At 71.0% G+C, this 23,427-nt stretch overlaps 1 protein-coding gene across 5 annotated transcripts in view; it reads left to right on the top strand.

Moving 5' to 3' along the window:
* CYTH1 (cytohesin 1) overlaps positions 1 to 23,427 on the top strand; it is a 50,895-nt gene that overhangs the window by 6,061 nt on the left and 21,407 nt on the right. Inside the window, exons 1-2 of one of the 5 annotated variants that reach the window (XM_075904167.2) lie at positions 5,614 to 6,385; positions 23,157 to 23,239. In XM_075904167.2, coding sequence (XP_075760282.2) covers positions 6,313 to 6,385; positions 23,157 to 23,239 — 156 coding nt within the window. In that variant the 5' untranslated portion in view covers positions 5,614 to 6,312. Of the gene's footprint in view, positions 1 to 5,613; positions 6,386 to 6,495; positions 9,505 to 18,770; positions 18,882 to 23,156; positions 23,240 to 23,427 lie in introns of those variants that run through there. The other 4 variants (XM_089772008.1, XM_089772009.1, XM_089772010.1 and 1 more) reach the window with 4 other exon arrangements.

Below are 23,427 nucleotides of genomic sequence, written 5' to 3'. Positions count from 1 at the left end.
GCAACACGGGCCTGGCCATGTCCCGGGCCCTGGGAAGTGCCTGTTCTCAGCTCCCTGTGCAGATGGCTCTGGGTGGCGGCGGCCTGTGTCCACGCACCTGGCCGTGTTGCTTGTCCCCCCAGCCCGCGCAGGGCAATGGAGCTGTGCTCAGAGGCTCCTACGGCTTCTGCAGGCCTGGTCTGGTGAGAGCAGAGCCGTGCTGCCCGACGCCGAGCGCCGCTGCTCTCCAGCCCGCGTGTGCTGGCCGTGCCGTGCCCATCTCTGGGGGCTGCCCCTCCGCCTGGGAACGGGGTTGGGATCTGCGAGCCCCAGCCAGGGCGGTGCTGCCCCTCGCCACGCGCGCAGGGCAGGGCCAGAGTTCCTGAGTGGTGCCTTGGCAGCCGGTGGAAGAGCCCGATGTCCTGGGCCAATTGCTCAGTCTGTGCCACAGGCCCCCCCGCTGGACTCTCGGTGGCTCACCGCTGAGGAATTCTGCCTGGCTGCCCCAGTCCCACTCGTGAGCATGGCTAGCCTGTGAAGGGGGCAGGACTGTGCGCTCTGCGCCTGCCCTCCTTGGGCTGGGCCACGGGCCACCTCGCAGGGTGCAGCCTGGACAGGTGCTGCCCCGCAAATATCCGGCAGCTGTCAGCGTGCCCCGGCGGCCAGGGGCAGCGTCCACGGCCCGGCCAGGGCATGCTCACCGCGTTCCAGGCTGTGCATGTGAGGCCAGTTTGGGGGGTGAGCCAAGGCCTGGGCAAGGCTGCTGTGTAATGTTCCCTCGAGTCTTTTCCATCCATGTGTGGAATAATTTTTTTCTGTGCGCTGAGACACGTGTGGATGTGCACCACCCATAGAAACCCAAACCTAGCTGTGGGCGCTCTGCGAATCCGCTGGGCAGCGTTGGACTGTCTCCTGAGCAGCTGCACAAGCGCCCGGCCTGCAGGGAGCTCTGTGCCACGTGCCCTGGGTGGTGACCTCCAGTCCACGTGCCGTCTCCAGCAGGCAATGGGAGGGCTTGGCCAGGGAGGCTCTGGAGCCGCGTCTGGGCTACTTCTGGTGTTCCACTCTCCACGCTCTGAGCTGGGCTCTTGCAGGAGCCTCCTGGGGCTCCAGTTAAACTGCCTGTGACCTCTGGCGCGCGTGTGCTGTCACTTCAGACAGCTGCCTCCAGGGAGCAGCCTCAGCAGCACGTGTCCCGCTGCCGCCCGGGCTGCGTCTCGCTCCTCTGCGCCGCGCCCTGGGAACAGAGAGAGAAACTGCAGCTTGCGCACAGACCCGAGCCCACATCCTGTGCAGCTGCTCTCCAGCCCCCTGCGCCCTGTTTCCCCACCGTGGGCCCGGCCGGCTTGCGTGCGTGTCTCGGTTCCTGTTCCGGCCGCTCAGGGCTGTGCCTGCCTCTCCCTGCCCGCGGCTCTCACGACAGCCCAGGCACCCAGCCGCGATGTCCGGCTTGGACCCTTGCCGGCAGGGAGGGATGCCAGCTAGCCCCCCTCCCAGGGCTCCCGTGCTGAGCTGCGTTGGGTCCCCAGTGAGCGCTGAGCCTAGCTGTGTCCCATGCAGTGGGACGGCCTTGCCAGGCAGATGACCGAGCTATCGCTCCGTCCCCGGGCTGCAGGGCTCTGCTGCCTGAACCCTCCCGCGCTGCCGCACCTGCTTTGCTTCTGCACGCGGCTGAGTTCGGACGCCCAGCCAGCGCTCCGCGGAGCTGCCAGGGTCGGAGCCGGCTCTGATTTCACCGGGGCTGCTGAACTGGACGTGTGCGCGGCAGCTGCCGGACAGTGTGTCCTTGCAGCTGCCCTGCGCCACGTGCCCTGCACGGCGGGAGTCTGCTCCAGGCAGAGCCAGACCTGGGCCCCGTAGTGCAGGGGCTCTGCCGCGGCTGCAGGAGCCCTTCCCAGGCCCCCCGCCCTCCCTCGCCCCTTGACGCAGCAGCTGCCCCGGTGCACCCGTGTCTCTGGGCAGCTGGGTCCGGGAACTCTCCATGCTCACCTCGCTGCTGCGGCCGGGAGCGCTGAGGCAGGACTGCTGGCGATGCTGGGCTGCGTGGAGGGGTTGGGAACCGTGGTCCTGGCTCTGAGCTTTGCAGAGCAGGGAGGGGCTGCCAGGGCAGTGGGGCACCGTGCCGTCCCCCCACCTTGCTGTGTCCTCGCTGCACAGGACTGGGGGTGGCTGCGGACCTCTGGGTACAGGGCCGAGGGTGGGGTCCTGCTGGAACCCTGGGGGGAGCGATGCCTCTGGCTGGCGGCCCCAAGTGCAGGCTGGCGACTGGGACCCCAGTGGGGGGTGCAGGGCTGCTCCCCCGTTCTCCTGATCCTGGTGCTGCAGTAAACTCCTGGGGGCTAAGTCTGTTCTGCCTCCTAAACTGCCCCTGCACTGCCAGGCCAGAATGGAGCTGCCCTGCCTCCCAGGCATTGATTGTTGCGCACAGTCGCGGAGAACAGCCCCGCTGCCCCCCAGAGGTGTCTGCATTTTGTGGTGAGTCCAACCCAAGATCTGTACACGGTGCTTTGGTTTGGGAAGCCCGGCCCTGCTGGGGAGTCCAGAGCCAGATTTTTCTTGTGGCTGGTGGCTGGTTTTGCTTGGCCAGAGGATGAGCAGGGACTGTGCGCTGCACCCGAGCGTGCCGACCAGCTGCTAGCCCAGCCACGCAGTCTGGTGAGCGGCTCACCACTAGCGCTTGCGTCCCCGGCACCCGCTCGGCTTTCTCTGCCGCCTGCGTCAAGTGCAAGGTGCTTCCCAGCCGAGCCGGGAGATCACGGGTTGTGTGCCGTGCCGGGGCCCTTGGGCAGCGGGGAACACTGCAGGCTGGGCCGGGGCCTTGTGGGTACCCAGCATTCTGCTGTAGTGAGCACAGGCTGCACCTTTGCACGGGGACCCTAGGCACTAGGGTTCCTCTTGTCCTTAAGGGACAGTGCAGGGCTGAAGGCCCCCTCTCCGCGGGGGAGGGGGGCCCTTGGAGAATGGAGTGATCCTGCTGACGTGTCTGCCTTTCTGCGTGTGACCTTCCCCGCCGCGCTGCCTGCCTCAGCAGACCAGATGCCTAGGTCAGCAGCTTGTGGCGCGGCTGTGTTTCTGAGGCCGCCCTGCTGTCTCCTCCGGCGCCGCCCCGGGAGAGCGCTTCCCTGGGGGTGCTGGCCCACGCTAGCAGGCGCGCCGAGGCTAAGCGCTGAATCCCGCGGGGGCAGAGGCCTCGGGGATCCGTGGCGCTGTGGCTGCCACGGGCAGTGCCGGGGTGTAGCGAGGGAGCCTAGAGCCGTGGTGGCGACTCCGTGATGCGAAGCCTCTCTGGACAATTGGGCGGGGGGACTCGGGGCCGAGCGGTGGAGCCGCCTTGCGCCCTGCTGGCTGGGGGCGCTGGCGACCGGCCTGCAGGGGACTCAACGGGGATGCACCGACCCACAGTGGGGAGCAGGACTGGCCCGGGCCCCTCGGCCCTGGCCCACGGGTGCCCTTGGCCGGCAGTTGTCCTGCTGCACATGGGCTAGGGGCTTTGGGCTGCAGGGGGCAGGGAGTCCCGGCAGGAGGCATGGGGCGGGGGGTACGGCACAGGCCTTGGCTGCGCTGGGGGCCAGCCGTGGTAGCAGCCGTACCCCTCCCCCAGACAGTTCCCATCTGTCCCGGGCGCGCTCCTGCAGCCACCTGCCCGGGTGTAGGCAGCAGCGTGAGTGCGGGCGAGGGCCGGAGCCCCCGGCCAGCCCCTGGGCGTCCCCTGTGGCCCGCGTCCAGCAGAGCGTAGAGGCCGGCGCCAGCACAGTGCTTGGGCCCAACGAGCCCGCCACGTAGGACTCCAGGGAAGGGGACCCGCTGGGGGGCTTTGAGCAAAGGGAGGGGCCAGGCGCTGGAGCCTTGGATGCTCCGGCTGCTTAGCGTCATCTCCCTTTGCTCTGCGTGTGCTGGCTCTAGTGACTCTGGCTCCTTTCCCCTGCTGGCTGGGGCAGGGCGCTTGTCTGAGCCCCCCCTCCCGGGCCGGCTAGCGTCTCTGTTCAGCACCAGCCCCCCAAGCCACTGCGGAGCCATGCACTGGCCGTTCCTTGCGCCCGAATCCCCCACGGCCCGCATGGCCCCCGGCAGCCCTGGCTCGGTCCAGGTCTCCAGGCAAGGCACCACGGGCAGCCCCCTGGGGAAAGCTGCTGGGCGGCAGGGCACGTTCCACGTGAGTGCTGTGGGCTGGCTCAGGCTCCTGCCCAGCTTCCCGGACAGTGCCTGGCCTGCTGCAGCGCCCGCGCCCCCTCCCGGCCAGGCAGAGCGCCCGTCCCCGCGGAGCCGCGGGCATGGCCAAGCCCCTCCGCTGCCTGAGCAGAGGCCCGGAGCGTCTGGAACCCCGCAGCCGGGAGTCTCGGCGTTTCCTCCCCTTACAAGCCGTAGCCCCCAGTGCCCAGCAGTGCTGGCCGCGAGCGTGTCGTGGGCCAGGCCCGCCCCTGGATCCGGAGCAGCAGCACGGAGAGTTATATTGGTCTGAACGCAGTCCTCTGTGCACGTGGGCCCCTGCTGCTAACTGAACTCAAAGGCTCTTTGCTGCTGTGCCCTTCCAGTGCCCCGGGGGTCCTGTACTGGGGAAGCTAGAGGACTCTCATTTATTGGGGTTTGCCCCCTGGCGACTGGCTTGGGGTTGTGGGAGAAGCCCATTAGCTGGACGTTTCTTCTCATGAAACCAACCATTGAAGTAGCTCAAAGATAAATCCAGCCTGCCGTCTGTAGGGTTCAGAGTTAACAGCCCGCTGAGCTCAGTGCGTGCTGCGCGGCACTATGGTTTCAGGCCTCCTGCAGGCTCAGGCAGGCATCGCAGCACCGGCTGTGCTTGACGCACGTCTCAAGCCTTCATTTACAAGACACGTTTGTGGCCCTTCGAGTTGCGAGGTGGGGCCTGCTTTCCAAGCCTGGTCTTGTAGCAAGGGGCGGGCCGGGCCCGGTGCTGGAGTCTGGCGCTGGGGTTAAGTCCCAGGGCAGATGGGGCAGTACCTGGCCAGGTGCGTTGTGGGTAATGAGCTTATGCCCTGGTGGAGGGAAGGAGTCTCAGGGTGTCTCTCGGTGAGGTACAAATCTGGGGTGATTTCGTACCGGACACAGGGATGTTCCCGCTGCAGCCGGCTTTCCCCGGCGGCTGACACGGCTGACACACCGCGTGTGCCGATGCTGGCTGTGCATCGTGAGCACCGCGGGGCTCCCCGGCTCCCTCCTCAGCGGGAGCCCCTGCCCTGGAGCTGTGCGTGGCCGGGGCCCAGCGCCTGCAGCGGGGGACGCGGAAGCGGGGGCAGTCCGAAGGCCAGGCCTGTGAGTCCTGGGGGCGGCGTGCGGCGCTCGCTGCCGCGTTGCTGTACCGGGCACACTCAGCTGCGCCGTCCCCCTCTTGCTGAGGGCTGCCCTGCTGGGGCCCCTCAGAGACCCCCCAGTGCCGCCCCATTTCCTGCAGGAGTCTCCCGCCTCTGCCCCACCACTTCTCCTCCAGGGAGCTGCCCCTCGGCTCCCCACGCTTCCGGCCGTGCGCCGAGGCCAAGGGAGAGCTCCACGCGGGTTCTGCCTAGGCCGCCCTGGGACGCTCCCCAGCAGGGCAGAGGCCAGCTCCCTTGTCTGGAGGGGGGACGCCCTGCCCCGCGTGGGGGCTCTTTGAGGCAGGTGGGGGAGGGGGCAGTGTCTGTCCTTCCAGCTTCGGCTCGGGCTGGCCTCCTGGGCTGGGTCTGAGCTGCCAGCTCCGGGGGGGGCATCGCCACAGCCAGAGCCTAGTGGCAGGGTTCGGGGGCTGGGAAGACGCTCCCCTCCCTCTGGCCGGGGGGAGCAGCCTGTGGCTGGGCCGGGGGTCCCCGGCTCTCCCCACCGCCGGCGCTCGGCTCGGGCGTGCCGCGGCTGTTCCTGCACCTTCCCTGTGTGCAGCGGCGGTTGCTATGCAACGCCGGGCTCGCTGGATGCTGAGGGCTCTCGGCAGAGAAAAAGCAAAAACTGACCTAGAATCCCCCGGCCTGCGGGCGCTGGGGGGGCTGGGGCTGACAGGCCGGAGCAGCTCGGGGGTCCCCCCGACTCGCTGTCCTCTGTGTGGCTTGGGGCCCCGGCTGCAGGCACCCACCTGGGTCAGTGTTCGGACGGGAGCCAGGATTGGCTGGCCCCGTGCGTGGGCTTCGTCAGCTGGGAGCTTCCAGTTGCCAGATCTTCAGTTCCTCCTGCTGGAGCCAGACTGGGGAACCCTCTGTCTGCCTGTCTCCTTCCCACGCCCGGAGCAGGGAGGCAGCTGCGGCTCCGGCGTCCTCGCTGCGGCGGAGCCAGGGGCTGGCTGAGCTCCGCCTGGCCTGAAGCGGGCACCTGCCGGGCCGGGCTCTCCCTGCCCAGTGGCATCAGCGCGCCATGGGGACCGTCAGCGAGCTCTGCGCCTCCAGCTTCCAAGCCTTCCTGTGCCCCTCGGCCCTCGCCAAGGCAGGTACGTGCTTTGCCGCCCCCCGCCTGCGCTGGCAGCCCCGGGAAGCCCTTGTGCAGCGCCAGGAGGGCTCCGTCCCCTTTGCCGCCGTCTGCTGACCTCTCCTGGGGAGCACCGGGCAGGGCTGCGCTCGGTGCCCCAAGCGGGCTGCCGGGGGGTGCTGGGTGCGGTGCCCTCGCTCGGGGGGGCTGGCCCAAGGCGTCTGCCAGCTGCCAAGCGGTGGCGTGGGTCCGGCTGCTGCTCCGCCCTGGGGGCCCGGCTGGCAGAGGCCGGCTGGCGCGAGTGTCTGAGAGCTGCTTGGGGAAGTGTCCTTGAAGCCACAAACCGAATGCAGCCCCGTGCGCAGTGCAGGGCTGGGTTCCCACCGCTCCTTCGCACGAAGCTGCTGCGCAGCAGGCCAGGGCGGAGGGCAGGCAGCTCCTGGGTTCCTGCTCGACTCGGGCGCTGGGGACAGGCTGTGCCCCCAGGGCGCCGGAGCCGTGCGGCTCCGGGGCCAGGCTGGAAGAGTTGGCGCCATGTGCGGAGCTCCCAGCTCCTGGGCGCGTTGGGTACGGAGCAGCTCGCCGGCCTCAGGGCGGGCGCCGACGTAGCAGGGGGAATACGCCGGCACCCTGCTCCCCGCAGAGCCGAGGGGCCTCAGCCTGGCTCCGGCCTGCCACTCGCTGGGCCTGCTGGGAACATCTTGGGGCCAGCACTGAGCACGGTGCCCGTGTGGGCGGGAAGCTCCTGGGGGCTCGGGTCCCTCGGCTGGTTCCTTACCGCCCAGCTTTGTGGCTGGGAGCGTCCCTGGACCCGGCATGTGCCCTGAGTTCCCCCTTCGCTGGCAGGGGCCGGGAGCGGCTGGAGAGGAAGGGCTGCATCCCCGCTGGCTCCGTACTCCCGTTCGGGGGCCTGCTGGGTGTGACGCCCGTTCCAAGAGGGGGCTGAGGAGGGAGCCGGGGGCAGAGGTGACTCCCTGGGCAGCACTGGCTGCTCCGGTGCCCACCCTGCTGGGAGGGCGACTGAGGCAGAGGTGTCTGGGGAGGCTGAACTGACGGGGCGCTCTGGCTGGGAGCAGTAGGTCTGCCCCGCACCCCGATGCTCCCCCGCCTGCTTGGCACGAGGCCCCTCTGCCCCCACCCCTCCTGTGGCCCAGGCTGGGCGGGGGGAGGCTGTTTGCAGAGGACGGGCGGGAGGCAGGAAGATGCCCACCAGCCGGGGAGGAGGGGTGACCCCCATGGTTCCCCTTCCCCAGGCTCCCCCTGCCCTGCAGCCTTCTGCTCCCACCCTGGGCTCCCCGCAGCTCTGCCGGCGCCTCTGTCCTCGCCAGCCAGCGTGTGCCGGGCCTGGCATGGCAGGCCAGGTCCCCGTCCCTGCTGGCAGAAGGTCTCCAGGGAGCTGGCTGGTGCTTTAAGCCCGGGCATAGGGGGAAGCTCCCGTGACTCAGTTTCCCCCAGTGCTCGCTGCCTGGCTACAGGGCGGGGCTGCTTGTCAGGGAACCTGGCCGGGGTTGAGCACAGGCACTGGGCCGGAGCAGAGCCACGGCAGGGATCCTGCCTCTGCACGGCCCGGGGAGAGCTGCTGGCCCGGCGGGCGGGCAGAGGGGCCTCTCGATGGTTGGACCCAGAGTGCCGAGCGAGCCAGTGTCCATGGTAACGAGACCCCGGAGCTGCGGGTGATGGGGCCTGGCTGGGGTCACTCCCCAGGGCAGGGGGCCTGGCTGCCCGCTCGCAGGCCCGGTTGCAAGGGGCTGCCTGTCCCGTGGGAGCGGCCCGCTGTGACGCAAGCCTGGGGCGCGCGCACGGTGCAGTGAAAACAGGATGTGGTGGCCAGTGCCCGCAGCGCTGAGGCAGCAGGAGGGGAGGGGGCAGGGCAGGAAGTTCCCTGAAGCCGGCGTTGGGGAACAGGCCGCAGGGAGAGGGGCTGGTGCCCAGCCCGGGCCCAGAGCAGCAGCGAAATCCGCTCTCTGCCCCCTCCTGGTGCCATGGCGCTCAGGGCTGGGCAGGCAGGGTGTCCTGGGGGAGGTCCCGGCCCACGGGCCCAGCGCGGCTTTCCAGCCGGAGTTAGCCAGAGACGGGCCGGGCTGTGCCCGTGGGGCCGGCCGAGGGGCTGGGGCATTCTGTCTTCCAGTGGGCCCCCGGCTCGCCGGGTGTGTGTGCGAGTGCCCCCTCGCGGCCCCGCTGCCCTGCGCCGATGGGTGCTGGAGAGCTGGCCTGGCCCGTGTGGCCGGCCCTGTGCTAGGCTTGCTGCCTGCGCATCCCTGGGGCTCTCAGGCTTCGGGAGAGTGGGGACCCCTCCTCTTTCCCCTCTGCCTCCGAACAGCCAGTGACGTTCCCGGTGGCCAGGCCTGTGGGGGGGTCCCTGGAGCTGTGGCTGCGTGGCCAGCAGAGGGCAGCACAGGCCAAGCGGAGCCCGTGGCCATGGCCGTGGCCAGCCTTGGCTCTGCAGGGGCCTGCGTGGGAGCTGAGAGCCCAGGGCTAGTTAGGCAGCGCCATGGGGCCTCTGATCGAGTGCTGGGGGGTGCAGGGGGCGTGGGCTGGCACGGGCCCGAGGCTGTGGCTAGGAGCTGAACCGGGGAGCCCCGGGCACCAGCGGGCAGGCTGGGGAGCCCCCGGGGAGGGGTCGTGTGCCGAGTCTCTGGCTCTGTGGGGTGGCCTAGCAGGGCTGGGGCCTGCGGCTGTTCCCCACTGGGCTCTGCGCCCGAGGGGGGACACTGAACTCTCACACCCCCGCTGTGCCCCCGGCCCCCTCCCCACCCAGGCCTGCGGGCGGGTTCGGGTTCCCGTCCTCCGGAGATGCTGGCTGAAGCCCTGCGCCTGCCGTTGCCTTGGGCTGGGCCTGAGGGCACCGTTCCCGCTCTAACCATTGGGCTTTCCCACCCCGTCCGGCTCTCGCCGTGGCTGCGGGCCGGGCTGGGAGCACAGGGGTTAATGGCTGACGGCAGGAACAGGGTGTTGGTCCCATAGCTCCGGATGACGCCCGCCCGTCCCGCTGACGCTCACTGGCTCAGCGCGGCTGAGTCACTCCGGGAAGTGCAGCGAGCGCCCGAGTACCTGGCGCGGGAGCCGTGGACGGGCCGGCCCGTGGGACCGGCTCTGCGGGCGCGCTGGCCAGGATGGTCCTCAGGGCAGAAGAGGGGAGCGGTGAGTGGGCAGGGGGCTGGAGCTCGCGTGACGCTCTCGGGCCCCGTAGGGCTTGGGGGGGTTTCTGGCTGGCGCTAAGGGGTGGGGCTGTTGGAGGTGATGGGTCTCCGCTGGGTTCCTCTTCCCCAGGGACGTCTGCTCCGGGCCTGAGTCCAGCCTCCCTGTATGCCCGTTGCCTGGGGCCCTGCCCATGCCCCGGGGGCCAGGGACGCATTGATGCCACCTCTCTCAGGCCGGGACCCCCTTGCCTCATGGGCTCCTGCCCCAGAGGGCCGCTCCATGGGTGCCTGCCCCGGAGAAGGCCCTGGCCGGCGGGCTTGCCGAGGGGCTGCTAGTCCGGAGCGGGTCTCGGCTCCTCCCGGCGGAGGGTTTCGGATGCTTCCCTGGGACGAGGCGTCTCCGGGTCCCTCCCAGCTGCAGGCTGCCGTGCTCGGCGGGTCATGCTGCTGCTTGCCCGGAGCTGCCAGGCAGCTGGGAGGGGGCTGGGCAGCCGGCGCGCGGAGGAAACCAGTCCCGCGGGCACCTCCTTCCCGAGCTGCTGGGGGCGGGGGCTGGCCCCCGACCTCCCCTCCTAGGCCCCTTGGCCCTGACTCACGGGGGACGGGTCGGCACTGGGCAGGCTCTGCCAGGTGCAGAGTGGGGATCGGGGGGGCGGTTCCCTGAGAGCTCCCCTGCCCCGCCCCCGCCGAGCCATTATCCAGAGACGAGTAGACCTGTTCAGTGACGGGGGGGCCTTGTGCCTAACCAGCAACGCCCAGCACTGCCTGTACCCTTAACTCTGACCCCCGCCTGAGCCCCTCGGCGCTGCCTGTACCCTTAACTCTGACCCCCGCCTGAGCCCGTCGGCACTGCCTGTACCCTTAACTCTGACCCCCGCCTGAGCCCCTCGGCGCTGCCTGTGCCCTTAACTCTGACCCCCGCCTGAGCCCCTCGGCGCTGCCTGTGCCCTTAACTCTGACCCCCGCCTGAGCCCCTCGGCGCTGCCTGTGCCCTTAACTCTGACCCCCGCCTGAGCCCCTCGGCGCTGCCTGTGCCCTTAACTCTGACCCCCGCCTGAGCCCGTCGGCGCTGCCTGTACCCTTAACTCTGACCCCCGCCTGAGCCCGTCGGCACTGCCTGTGCCCTTAACTCTGACCCCCGCCTGAGCCCCTCGGCGCTGCCTGTGCCCTTAACTCTGACCCCCGCCTGAGCCCCTCGGCGCTGCCTGTGCCCTTAACTCTGACCCCCGCCTGAGCTCCTCGGCGCTGCCTGTGCCCTTAACTCTGACCCCCGCCTGAGCCCCTCGGCGCTGCCTGTGCCCTTAACTCTGACCCCCGCCTGAGCCCGTCGGCACTGCCTGTGCCCTTAACTCTGACCCCCGCCTGAGCCCCTCGGCACTGCCTGTGCCCTTAACTCTGACCCCCGCCTGAGCCCCTCGGCACTGCCTGTACCCTTAACTCTGACCCCCGCCTGAGCCCCTCGGCGCTGCCTGTACCCTTAACTCTGACCCCCGCCTGAGCCCGTCGGCACTGCCTGTGCCCTTAACTCTGACCCCCGCCTGAGCCCCTCGGCGCTGCCTGTACCCTTAACTCTGACCCCCGCCTGAGCCCGTCGGCACTGCCTGTACCCTTAACTCTGACCCCCGCCTGAGCCCCTCGGCGCTGCCTGTACCCTTAACTCTGACCCCCGCCTGAGCCCCTCGGCACTGCCTGTACCCTTAACTCTGACCCCAGCCTGAGCCCCTCGGCGCTGCCTGTACCCTTAACTCTGACCCCCGCCTGAGCCCGTCGGCACTGCCTGTGCCCTTAACTCTGACCCCCGCCTGAGCCCGTCGGCACTGCCTGTGCCCTTAACTCTGACCCCCGCCTGAGCCCGTCGGCGCTGCCTGTACCCTTAACTCTGACCCCCGCCTGAGCCCCTCGGCGCTGCCTGTGCCCTTAACTCTGACCCCCGCCTGAGCCCGTCGGCACTGCCTGTGCCCTTAACTCTGACCCCCGCCTGAGCCCCTCGGCGCTGCCTGTGCCCTTAACTCTGACCCCCGCCTGAGCCCCTCGGCGCTGCCTGTGCCCTTAACTCTGACCCCCGCCTGAGCCCCTCGGCGCTGCCTGTGCCCTTAACTCTAACCCCCGCCTGAGCCCCTCGGCGCTGCCTGTGCCCTTAACTCTAACCCCCGCCTGAGCCCCTCGGCGCTGCCTGTGCCCTTAACTCTGACCCCCGCCTGAGCCCCTCGGCGCTGCCTGTGCCCTTAACTCTGACCCCCGCCTGAGCCCGTCGGCGCTGCCTGTACCCTTAACTCTGACCCCCGCCTGAGCCCGTCGGCGCTGCCTGTACCCTTAACTCTGACCCCCGCCTGAGCCCCTCGGCGCTGCCTGTGCCCTTAACTCTGACCCCCGCCTGAGCCCCTCGGCGCTGCCTGTGCCCTTAACTCTGACCCCAGCCTGAGCCCCTCGGCGCTGCCTGTGCCCTTAACTCTGACCCCCGCCTGAGCCCCTCGGCGCTGCCTGTACCCTTAACTCTGACCCCCGCCTGAGCCCCTCGGCGCTGCCTGTGCCCTTAACTCTGACCCCCGCCTGAGCCCCTCGGCGCTGCCTGTACCCTTAACTCTGACCCCCGCCTGAGCCCCTCGGCGCTGCCTGTACCCTTAACTCTGACCCCCGCCTGAGCCCCTCGGCGCTGCCTGTACCCTTAACTCTGACCCCCGCCTGAGCCCCTCGGCGCTGCCTGTACCCTTAACTCTGACCCCCGCCTGAGCCCCTCGGCGCTGCCTGTACCCTTAACTCTGCCTGTGCCCTTAACTCTGACCCCAGCTCTTCCCGTCTCTGGGCCTCCACTCTGCTTCCTCAGACACTTGAGCCTGGTTCCCCAGGAATAAAGGAGGGAGCGGGCTGGGCTGTAGAAGATACCTGTGGCGGGCAGGACGGTGCTGGCTCGCTTTAGGATGGCAGCAAGCTGGGCAGGGCGGCGAGATCTTGTGCTTAGTCTGTTGGACTTGGGCCCCTGGCAGTGCCCCCAGGCCAGGCCGGCTGTGTCTGCCATTCCCTCCGTAGGCTGGCCGGGGGTTGGATGCCTCAGGCCATGGTGGCTGCCTGCCTGGGCCCATCTCTGCACAGTCTAGTGGTTACCTCGGCTGGGCTGTGTCTCTGGCAGCCCTTGGGGTGCACCAGGGAGTCATCCATGCCAGCTCCCCAGCCAGCTCCTCCTGCGCAATTTCCGCCCCTCCCCGCAGGCTGCCGGCTGTGCCTGGGTGCTCTGTGGGCTGGCCGGGGGGGGGGGGGGGGGGTCTGTGTGCTGTCTGTACAGGGCCTGGCGCGGCAGGGCCGGGGGGGGGGCTGTGTGCTGTCTGTACAGGGCCTGGCGTGGCAGGGCCGGGGGGGCTGTGTGCTGTCTGTACAGGGCCTGGCGCGGCAGGGCCGGGGGGGCTGTGTGCTGTCTGTACAGGGCCTGGCGTGGCAGGGCCGGGGGGGGCTGTGTGCTGTCTGTACAGGGCCTGGCGCGGCAGGGCCGGGGGGGGCTGTGTGCTGTCTGTACAGGGCCTGGCGTGGCAGGGCCGGGGGGGGCTGTGTGCTGTCTGTACAGGGCCTGGCGTGGCAGGGCCGGGGGGGGCTGTGTGCTGTCTGTACAGGGCCTGGCGCGGCAGGGCCGGGGGGGGCTGTGTGCTGTCTGTACAGGGCCTGGCGTGGCAGGGCCGGGGGGGGCTGTGTGCTGTCTGTACAGGGCCTGGCGTGGCAGGGCCGGGGGGGGCTGTGTGCTGTCTGTACAGGGCCTGGCGCGGCAGGGCCGGGGGGGTTGTGTGCTGTCTGTACAGGGCCTGGCGCGGCAGGGCCGGGGGGGCTGTGTGCTGTCTGTAACTGGTGTCTCCAGGCCTACCCCAGTATAAACGAGGGCAGTAGGAGAGCCGCGGTGTGCGAGAGGCGAGAGGAGGCGCCGCTAGAGGCTGCAGCTGTTCTCCCGAGATGGTGCCGTGGAGGGGCAGTGATAGCGTTGAATGTAACCCAGGGCGCGCGCTTATGGAAGTTCTCTCTGTGCCGGGGCTCGAGTTGGCAGAGGCGAGAGCTTCGGGCCGGCCAGCTGCTGGCGTCTTGCAGCCGCGAGAGGCCCGTGTGAGCCCTGGGCATGGGGCGCGGTGCCCTCGGTGGGGAGAGGGACGTTTCCACGCCCTCGTGCGGGGCACCGGCGCGACCCCGTCTCCCCCGGTCCCAGAGGGCGCGGGTGCCGAGAAGGGCTGAGCCAGCAAGGAGGCTGAAGGCACTTGGCTGGCTCGGGGGTTGCCCGCTCTCTAAACACACGGGGCGGGGGAGCGCTTGGCACGACGCCCCAAGGAGGGGGAGGTCTTGCCACAGTCCTTTGCTGGCTGCCCCTCACTAGTGCTGGTTTGTCGTCTCGCCTGTCGGGGCTCCCTGCCTGTCTCCCGGACTGGGCAGCTCTGCTGATAATGGCTGGACGTTGGCGATGGCTCGCACCCCTCTTGGCTTGCCCCGCACGATTCACCGCGAACGTCCTGCGCGGCGGTTTTGCGGCGTTTCACGCTGAGCGCGGCTGAGACGCGACTTAGCTTGCGGCACAGGCAAGAGGCGCGGCTGGGTTGGGGATGCCAGTCGGAGCAAACGTCTGATCCCGAGAGGCAGGTGAAGTAGGAACACGCGGGACGTACCGGCTTCCCGCTGTCCTTAGACTTGTGTCCTTGTGCCAACACGACACCATGGCAGGTTCTGGAACAGCCTCCGCCGGGGAATAGCAGCTAGGTCCCCCGGGGACTCCCCCTGAGCGGGTGTATTGCTGGTGGGGACGCGCAAGGACCGGGGCGCTTGTGTGTCGCTGATCTGAAAGGGAGACTCCCAGCGACAGCTTGCGGGTGCCCTGAGCGTGAGGGGGCAGCCCCTGACTGCGAGCGCTAGGATCCCTCGGCGCGGGGGGCGAGTGAGCCGTGTGCGGGTCGGAGCACAGGCTGCCGGCCGCGCTCCGGGCGGGGCTGGGGGTGGCGGATAATCAGCGGAGCAGCACTGCAGCCACAGGGCTAACGGAGACGGGGCTCGCAGGGAGGAGACTTCAGCTCCGTGTCTGGCGCTGGACTAAGGCCTGGGTTTCCACCAGCGAGCGCGCCTGTTTCCAAGGGTGCTCCCTCACCCGCACGTCTCCGCATGAGGCTGGGGTGTTTCTCAGCTTGCCCCAGGGCTCTGGCCTGGCATACGCAGATGGTCACACTGGTCCCCTCTGGATCTGGAGTCTGGAGCTGAGAAAGGGGTGGCCGGCACAGCGGGGCCGGACTTGACCGGGGGTCCCCCCAGCCCTGGGTGCTGCAGACGGGGGTGGCAAAGGTTCTGGCTGGTTTTCAAGTGCCAGGGGGTCCCAGCTGGGGGGCTTCAGAGCCGGAGGGACGTGCGGCCGCAGCTGGGATGCCTGGCGAGCACGCGGCAGCAGTCGAGCCGGCACAGCAGCCGGAAGAGCAAAGCGTGCCTCCGCGTGCCCCAGGGTTTAGAGACCCGCTGGCCGTGTGCCTGTAGCGCTGCCACCGCCGGCTGGGAGAGGAGCTGTGTGTCGTGCGGAGGCTGGCCCAGTCCCAGACGTCCCCATCCCGGCCGAGCACGGCTGCCCCAGCGGGAGGCTGGTTCCGTCGCGGCTGGAGAAGGGGCTCCCGTGGCCTGGGACTTTGACAGAGGCCCCCTGAGTGGGGCCCACTGTGCTCCACCCCTTTGCCCCTCCCCGAGCAATGCGGCCCAGGGGTGGTTGGGCCGGCGCCGGCGCCGAGTGGCTCTTGGGGAGGTTGCTGGGCAGGTGGGGGGCAAAGAGGCGAGCTACGGAGCTGGGGCCAGCGGCCAATTTCCTTAGCAGCGCCTTGGGGGCCACCGCTCCGGGGGATTTGGGGAGAGGGGAGAGGGGTGGGTGCAGGCCCTGCAGGAGGGCTGAGGGAGACGAGGGGTCTGAGCACGAGGGCTTTGGGGGCTGGAGGCCAGGGCCAGGGCCACGCGGCTGGGGCGGGACCACAGGATCTCAGACCTGCTGCTGGGCTTCGTTGCTCGGGCAGGCCAGCGGGTCGCGCATGCAGGGAATGCCCGTCCAGGGCGGCCGCACCCGGGGCTGGGGGCAGGTCTGCTTCCCTGGCGTTCCCAGCCGTGAGGGGCCTGCTGGCTCAAGTGCTCCAGGCGGCGTATGTTGGCCCCAGGGATGAGAGAGGCTAACCGGCGGGGCTGCTGCGGGCAGGGGGCTCGTCCAGCCCCACGACTGGCTAACCAAGGGAGGGGCTTGTACCGCCCTAGCGAGGGTGTGAAATAGCAGTCGAGGGCTAGTCGAGTAGTCGATGGGATCCCGGAGGCGACAGGCACGTCCGCGTTGCTCCTTCGGAGGCTGGAGGGGCCCGCGGGGGCTCCTGTGCGTTGGCGAGGGGGGAGGCGGGAGATCCCGGCGGGGGCTCCTGTGCGTTGGCGAGGGGGGAGGCGGGAGATCCCGGCGGGGGTTGGCGAGGGGGGAGGCGGGAGATCCCGGCGGGGGTTGGCGAGGGGGGAGGCGGGAGATCCCGGCGGGGGCTCCTGTGCGTTGGCGAGGGGGGAGGCGGGAGATCCCGGCGGGGGCTCCTGTGCGTTGGCGAGGGGGGAGGCGGGAGATCCCGGCGGGGGCTCCTGTGTGTTGGCGAGGGGGGAGGCGGGAGATCCCGGCGGGGGTTGGCGAGGGGGGAGGCGGGAGATCCCGGCGGGGGTTGGCGAGGGGGGAGGCGGGAGATCCCGGCGGGGGCTCCTGTGCGTTGGCGAGGGGGGAGGCGGGAGATCCCGGCGGGGGCTCCTGTGCGTTGGCGAGGGGGGAGGCGGGAGATCCCGGCGGGGGCTCCTGTGTGTTGGCGAGGGGGGAGGCGGGAGATCCCGGCGGGGGTTAGCGAGGGGGGAGGCGGGAGATCCCGGCGGGGGCTCCTGTGCGTTGGCGAGGGGGGAGGCGGGAGATCCCGGCGGGGGTTGGCGAGGGGGGAGGCGGGAGATCCCGGCGGGGGTTGGCGAGGGGGGAGGCGGGAGATCCCGGCGGGGGTTGGCGAGGGGGGAGGCGGGAGATCCCGGCGGGGGCTCCTGTGCGTTGGCGAGGGGGGAGGCGGGAGATCCCGGCGGGGGTTGGCGAGGGGGGAGGCGGGAGATCCCGGTGGGGGCTCCTGTGCGTTGGCGAGGGGGGAGGCGGGAGATCCCGGCGGGGGTTGGCGAGGGGGGAGGTGGGAGATCCCGGCGGGGGCTCCTGTGCGTTGGCGAGGGGGGAGGCGGGAGATCCCGGCGGGGGTTGGCGAGGGGGGAGGCGGGAGATCCCGGCGGGGGTTGGCGAGGGGGGAGGTGGGAGATCCCGGCGGGGGTTGGCGAGGGGGGAGGCGGGAGATCCCAGCGGGGGTTGGCGAGGGGGGAGGTGGGAGATCCCGGCGGGGGCTCCTGTGCGTTGGCGAGGGGGGAGGCGGGAGATCCCGGCGGGGGCTCCTGTGCGTTGGCGAGGGGGGAGGCGGGAGATCCCGGCGGGGGTTGGCGAGGGGGAGGCGGGAGATCCCAGCGGGGGTTGGCGAGGGGGGAGGCGGGAGATCCCAGCGGGGGTTGGCGAGGGGGGAGGCGGGAGATCCCGGCGGGGGCTCCTGTGCGTTGGCGAGGGGGGAGGCGGGAGATCCCGGCGGGGGTTGGCGAGGGGGGAGGCGGGAGATCCCGGCGGGGGTTGGCGAGGGGGGAGGCGGGAGATCCCGGCGGGGGCTCCTGTGCGTTGGCGAGGGGGGAGGCGGGAGATCCCGGCGGGGGTTGGCGAGGGGGGAGGCGGGAGATCCCGGCGGGGGTTGGCGAGGGGGGAGGCGGGAGATCCCGGCGGGGGCTCTTGTGCATTTCAAAGCGGAAGCGCCCGCATGGAGCCCAGCTCCGCAGCCTTTCGGCAGAACCCGGGATCTCGGGACTCCCCAGCTGGCCGTAGGTTCTGCCCGGCACTTCCCCAGAAGCTGGGAGTCCCCCCTGACGCCGGGATCCAGCGCGCTGCTGCTTTGACACCCCCCCCCGCCTGTGTCTGATGGGCGCAGCAAGGGGGGTGGCCGAGGCATTCGTCCTCAGCACCCTTACTCCCCATTGCAGAGGAGCCGGCCGGGCCGGGGGGATTCTCCGCACCAGAGGAGAGTCGCTGAAGCAGGCGGGCCAGGGGCCAGGGGCCAGGGGCTGGGGGGGCTCGCCGGCAGAGGGGGCTCGCCAGGGACCCTGGCAGGGGGAGCTGGCTGGGCTGAGGGTTAATCCCGCTGCCCTCCCCCCACTGCAGGCCAGTGCTGGTGCCTCCCCCCTCGGCACCCTGGGGCGCTGTGGGAATTGGGGCTGGGCTGTGCAGGGAGAGGATGGGGAAGGGGCCAAGGCCTGGCAGTGTGGTGCGGGGAGGAAGGGGGGCTGGGCAGTATGGTAAACGGGGAGGGGGAGGGCAGGGTGCAGGGAGGGGCGAGGGGAAACAGGCGGTGTCGGGAGAGGGAGGGGCCCGAGGGGAGAGGAGGGGAACCGGGTGCTGCAGGGAGAGGGGGTCGAGGAGAGGGAAGGGAGGGCTCCGGGCGGTGCGGGGGGAGGAGGGGAAGGGGGAACTGGGTGGTGCGGAGGGAGGACACGGGGCGGGTGGGGAGGAGGAAGGGGGGGCGCCGGCGGTGCGGGAAGGGGCCGGGCGGTGCGGGGGGAGGAAGAAGGGGGGGCGCCGGCTGTGCGGGAAGGGGCCAGGCGGTGCGGGGGGGGAGGGGGAAGGGGGGGGCGCCGGGCGGTGCGGGGGGGGAGGAAGAAGGGGGGGCGCCGGGCGGTGCGGGAAGGGGCCGGGCGGTGCGGGGGGAGGAGGAGGGGGAAGGGGGGCGCCGGGCGGTGCGGTGGAGGGGAGGAAGGGGGGGCGCCGGGCGGTGCGGTGGGGGGGAAAGGGGGGCGCCGGGCGGTGCAGGAGGAAAGGGGGGAGGAAGAAGGGGGGGGCGCCGGGCGGTGCGGGAAGGGGCCGGGCGGTGCGGGGGGAGGAGGAGGGGGAAGGGGGGCGCCGGGCGGTGCGGTGGGGGGGAGGAAGGGGGGGCGCCGGGCGGTGCGGTGGGGGGGAAAGCGGGGCGCCGGGCGGTGCAGGAGGAAAGGGGGGAGGAAGAAGGGGGGGCGCCGGGCGGTGCGGGGGGGGGGAGGAAGGGAGAGCGCCGGGGGGGGAGGAAAGGGGGCGCCGGGCGGTGCAGGAGGAAAGGGGGGAGGAAGAAGGGGGGGCGCCGGGCGGTGCGGGGGGGGGAGGAAGGGAGGGGGGAGGAAAGGGGGGCGCCGGGCGGTGCGGGGGAAGAGGGGGTGCGGGGCTGCGCAGTCCCGGCCCGCGGGGGTTAACGCGGGGCCGGGCGGGGCCGGCGTTGGCGGGCGGCGCCGGGAGGCCGCGCTGCGGGGCCGGGCCGCTACCGCCGCGGGCCCAGGTGATGGTGCGGGCCGGTGAGCGGCGCGGGGGTACCGGGGGGCTGGCCCTGGGGGGGCGGGTCGCTGCTGCCGCTAGGACCCTGGAGCGGGGCGGCCCGGCGCTGTCCGGGGCCAGGGCTTTTAGACGGAATTCGGATGGGGGGGGGGTCTGGTAGGTCCGGGGAGTCTCCTGGGGACATGGGGGGGCTGGCAGGGCGGGGGTCTCTCGAAGCGGTGGGGCTGACTGGCAGGTTGGGGGGCTCCTGGGGCCGAGGGGGGGTTCTGGAAGCAGTGGGGCTGACTGGCAGGTTGGGGGGCTCCTGGGGCCATGGGGGGGCTGGCAGGTGGGGGGTTCTGGAAGCAGTGGGGCTGACTGGCAGGTTGGGGGCTCCTGGGGCCATGGGGGGGCTGGCAGGGCGGGGGGGGGTTCTGGAAGCAGTGGGGCTGACTGGCAGGTTGGGGGGGCTCCTGGGGCCATGGGGGGGCTGGCAGGTGGGGGTTCTGGAAGCAGTGGGGCTGACTGGCAGGTTGGGGGGCTCCTGGGGCCATGGGGGGGCTGGCAGGTGGGGGGTTCTGGAAGCAGTGGGGCTGACTGGCAGGTTGGGGGGGCTCCTGGGGCCATGGGGGGGCTGGCAGGTGGGGGTTCTCGAAGCAGTGGGGCTGACTGGCAGGTTGGGGGGGCTCCTGGGGCCATGGGGGGGCTGGCAGGTGGGGGGTTCTGGAAGCAGTGGGGCTGACTGGCAGGTTGGGGGGGCTCCTGGGGCCATGGGGGGGCTGGCAGGGCGGGGGGGGGGTTCTGGAAGCAGTGGGGCTGACTGGCAGGTTGGGGGGGCTCCTGGGGCCATGGGGGGGCTGGCAGGTGGGGGGTTCTGGAAGCAGTGGGGCTGACTGGCAGGTTGGGGGGGCTCCTGGGGCCATGGGGGGGCTGGCAGGTGGGGGGGTTCTCGAAGCAGTGGGGCTGACTGGCAGGTTGGGGGGCTCCTGGGGCCATGGGGGGGCTGGCAGGTGGGGGGTTCTCGAAGCAGTGGGGCTGACTGGCAGGTTGGGGGGCTCCTGGGGCCATGGGGGGGCTGGCAGGTGGGGGGTTCTGGAAGCAGTGGGGCTGACTGGCAGGTTGGGGGGGCTCCTGGGGCCATGGGGGGGCTGGCAGGTGGGGGGTTCTCGAAGCAGTGGGGCTGACTGGCAGGTTGGGGGGGCTCCTGGGGCCATGGGGGGACTGGCAGGTGGGGGGTTCTGGAAGCAGTGGGGCTGACTGGCAGGTTGGGGGGCTCCTGGGGCCATGGGGGGGGCTGGCAGGTGGGGGGTTCTGGAAGCAGTGGGGCTGACTGGCAGGTTGGGGGGGCTCCTGGGGCCATGGGGGGGCTGGCAGGGCGGGGGGGGGTTCTGGAAGCAGTGGGGCTGACTGGCAGGTTGGGGGGGCTCCTGGGGCCATGGGGGGGGGGGGCTGGCAGGTGGGGGGTTCTGGAAGCAGTGGGGCTGACTGGCAGGTTGGGGGGCTCCTGGGGCCATGGGGGGGCTGGCAGGGGGGGGTTCTGGAAGCAGTGGGGCTGACTGGCAGGTTGGGGGGGCTCCTGGGGCCATGGGGGGGCTGGCAGGTGGGGGGTTCTGGAAGCAGTGGGGCTGACTGGCAGGTTGGGGGGCTCCTGGGGCCATGGGGGGGCTGGCAGGTGGGGGGTTCTGGAAGCAGTGGGGCTGACTGGCAGGTTGGGGGGCTCCTGGGGCCATGGGGGGGCTGGCAGGTGGGGGGTTCTGGAAGCAGTGGGGCTGACTGGCAGGTTGGGGGGCTCTTGGGGGGCCATGGGGGGGGGGCTGGCAGGTGGGGGGTTCTGGAAGCAGTGGGGCTGACTGGCAGGTTGGGGGGCTCCTGGGGCCATGGGGGGGCTGGCAGGTGGGGGGTTCTGGAAGCAGTGGGGCTGACTGGCAGGTTGGGGGGCTCCTGGGGCCATGGGGGGGCTGGCAGGGCGGGGGGGGTTCTGGAAGCAGTGGGGCTGACTGGCAGGTGGGGGGCTCCTGGGGCCATGGGGGGGCTGGCAGGTGGGGGGTTCTGGAAGCAGTGGGGCTGACTGGCAGGTTGGGGGGCTCCTGGGGCCATGGGGGGGCTGGCAGGTGGGGGGTTCTGGAAGCAGTGGGGCTGACTGGCAGGTTGGGGGGCTCCTGGGGCCATGGGGGGGCTGGCAGGTGGGGGGTTCTGGAAGCAGTGGGGCTGACTGGCAGGTTGGGGGGCTCCTGGGGCCATGGGGGGGGCTGGCAGGGCGGGGGGGGGTTCTGGAAGCAGTGGGGCTGACTGGCAGGTTGGGGGGCTCCTGGGGCCATGGGGGGGCTAGCAGAGCAGGGACTCTTGGAGCAATTCCAATGTGGGGGCTCCCAGGACGGGGAGGCCGGCAGGGCGATGGGGGTTCCCACTCTGATTCTCTAGCCAGCCCCCTGCTGTGGCCAGCTGGCCGGGAGGGAGCAGGTCCTGTGTGGGCAGAGCCTGCCCCGGGGGCACGTAGCAGCAGGGCCGGTCTCCGGTACTGGGCGGCGCCTCTGCCGTGAGCAGGGTAGAAAAGTGCTGGGGGGGGGTTGCCTGAGGCCGGCTGGCCATGGCCCCCCCCGGGCGGCTCCTTGGGGATCCTGCTGCCGCCAGGCTCTTGGGTTCTGCCGGTCGCTTTTCGTGCTGCAGGGGCTGCCTGCAAGGGGGGGCTGGGCCCAGCTGGTGGGGGCCTGGTGTAGCTCCATGAGCATCCCCCTGGGCAGAAGGAGCGGGGGGGGACTGCGGGGGGGCTGGGCACTGGCTTGCCTGTCCCACATGCGGGGAGAGGCCGGGGCAGAATGAGAGCAGGGCCGGGCTTGCCTGGGGCTCTGCCTTTCCTCTGGGGGGCGCCGTGCTCATCCGTGCCGCAGGCCGGGACCCCAAAGCCCTGTGCTGACTGAGGGGCACTGACATGCAGCCAGCTCTGGGGTGGAGGGCAGAGCATGCTGCCCCCCTTGGTGGGGGAGATGGAGCAGGCAGCCGGTTGTGCTGAGCCGAGGGGAGAGAAATCCCCCCCCCCCGCTCTGCTGTTGGGGGAGCAGCCTCGTGTCCCCGCCCAAGGGGAGTCAGCTGGCTCCATGGCATGTGTTGCTCTGTGCTCCTGCCCGGGGCTGGGGGGAGCAGCCGCGTGACCCCGGCCCTCAGGATGGGCCGCTGCCCTTGAAGAGTCGTCTCCTTTGTATGCAGCAGATGCAGCATGTTCAGCTCTGGCTCCTGCCCGCATGGGGAAACTGCAAAGCAACAAAAAGCAGCTTCCCTTGTTGTTTGGTTTGTCTATTGAGGCCGGCACAATGGGCCCTTGTGTCGGGCTCCATCTCCTCCCCAGACAGGCCCTGGGCCGGGCTCCCGCTTCGCCCCTGCCCCCTGGCAGCGTGTGGAGGGGCCTTCTGCAGCGGCTGCTTTCTGGCTGAGAGGGTCTGAGCCCGTCCCCGTGGCCTCCCGTGGCCCTGTCGATGGGGGAAGGGTCAGCCAGCTGGCATTCTGTGGGCAGCGCTGGCACCTGGAGCCTCAGGCCCTTTAAATTGCCACTGGGGCACTGCGTGGCAGGCTCTGGCAGCTCTGGGGGTGTGGCGCTGTGTGGCAGGCTCTGGTGGCACTAAGAGGGGGCCGGTGCCACGTGGCAGGCTCTGGTGGTGCTAAGGGGGGGCTGGTGCCACGTGGCAGGCTCTGGTGGTGCTAAGGGGGAGCTGGTGCCACGTGGCAGGCTCTGGTGGTGCTAAGAGGGGCCGGTGCCACGTGGCAGGCTCTGGTGGTGCTATGGGCAGGGAACCGGTGTCACGTGGCAGGCTCTGGTGGGGCTAAGGGCGGGGGGCTGGTGCCACGTGGCAGGCTCTGGTGGTGCTATGGGCAGGGAGCTGGTGTCACGTGGCAGGCTCTGGTGGGGCTAAGGGCGGGGGGCTGGTGCCACGTGGCAGGCTCTGGTGGCTCTAAGGATGGGGGGGCCAGAGCCATGTGGCAGGCTGTGGGAAAGGGGAGCTGTGCTGGTGCTGGCTGGCCTGCGGGGGCCGGGAAGGGAGGAGGAGGGTGGGCGGGCTGTGGGAGCAGCCCCTGGAGGCACTCCGTGGCTGCGGGTGGGCTGGAGGCCAGACCTGGCGTGTGCCGAGCTCCGGCTGGGTCCGGGGAGGGGCCCTGGGCAGGCTGCCCAGAACCCGGGCTGGAGTCGGGAGCCAGGCTGCCGGCCGTCCCTGCGGAGTGCTGCCTGCTGCGGGCCGTGGGCGTGCGGGGCTCAGCGTTGCGTGGCCGGGGAACGGGCACCACGGGGCCTGTGCGCCAGGCCTGACGTCTCCCCTCTCGTGCAGTCCCCAGCGACCTGACCCCCGAGGAGTGCCAGGAGCTGGAGAACATCCGGCGCCGCAAGCAGGAGCTGCTGGCTGACATCCAGGTGAGGGGCCGGGATCACCTTGCCCCCTGGTGTTCCTGTGGCTGGGGGCCGGCCGGGCTGTTCATCAGCCAGTAAGGCAGCAGGGTCTAATGAGCGCCATATGCTGGGCATGAGCGACGAGGATTAGAGGGTAATTGCGTTAACTCTGGGCAGCTTCCTTCCTGTGGGAGCAGAGGGCCGGGTGCTGC

Source organism: Pelodiscus sinensis, chromosome 20, assembly GCF_052426305.1.
Source record: "Pelodiscus sinensis isolate ZL-2025 chromosome 20, ASM5242630v1, whole genome shotgun sequence".
NCBI lineage: Eukaryota > Metazoa > Chordata > Testudines > Trionychidae > Pelodiscus > Pelodiscus sinensis.
The sequence above is the reverse complement of the archived record's forward strand: the minus strand, read 5'-3'. Positions and strand labels throughout refer to the sequence as shown.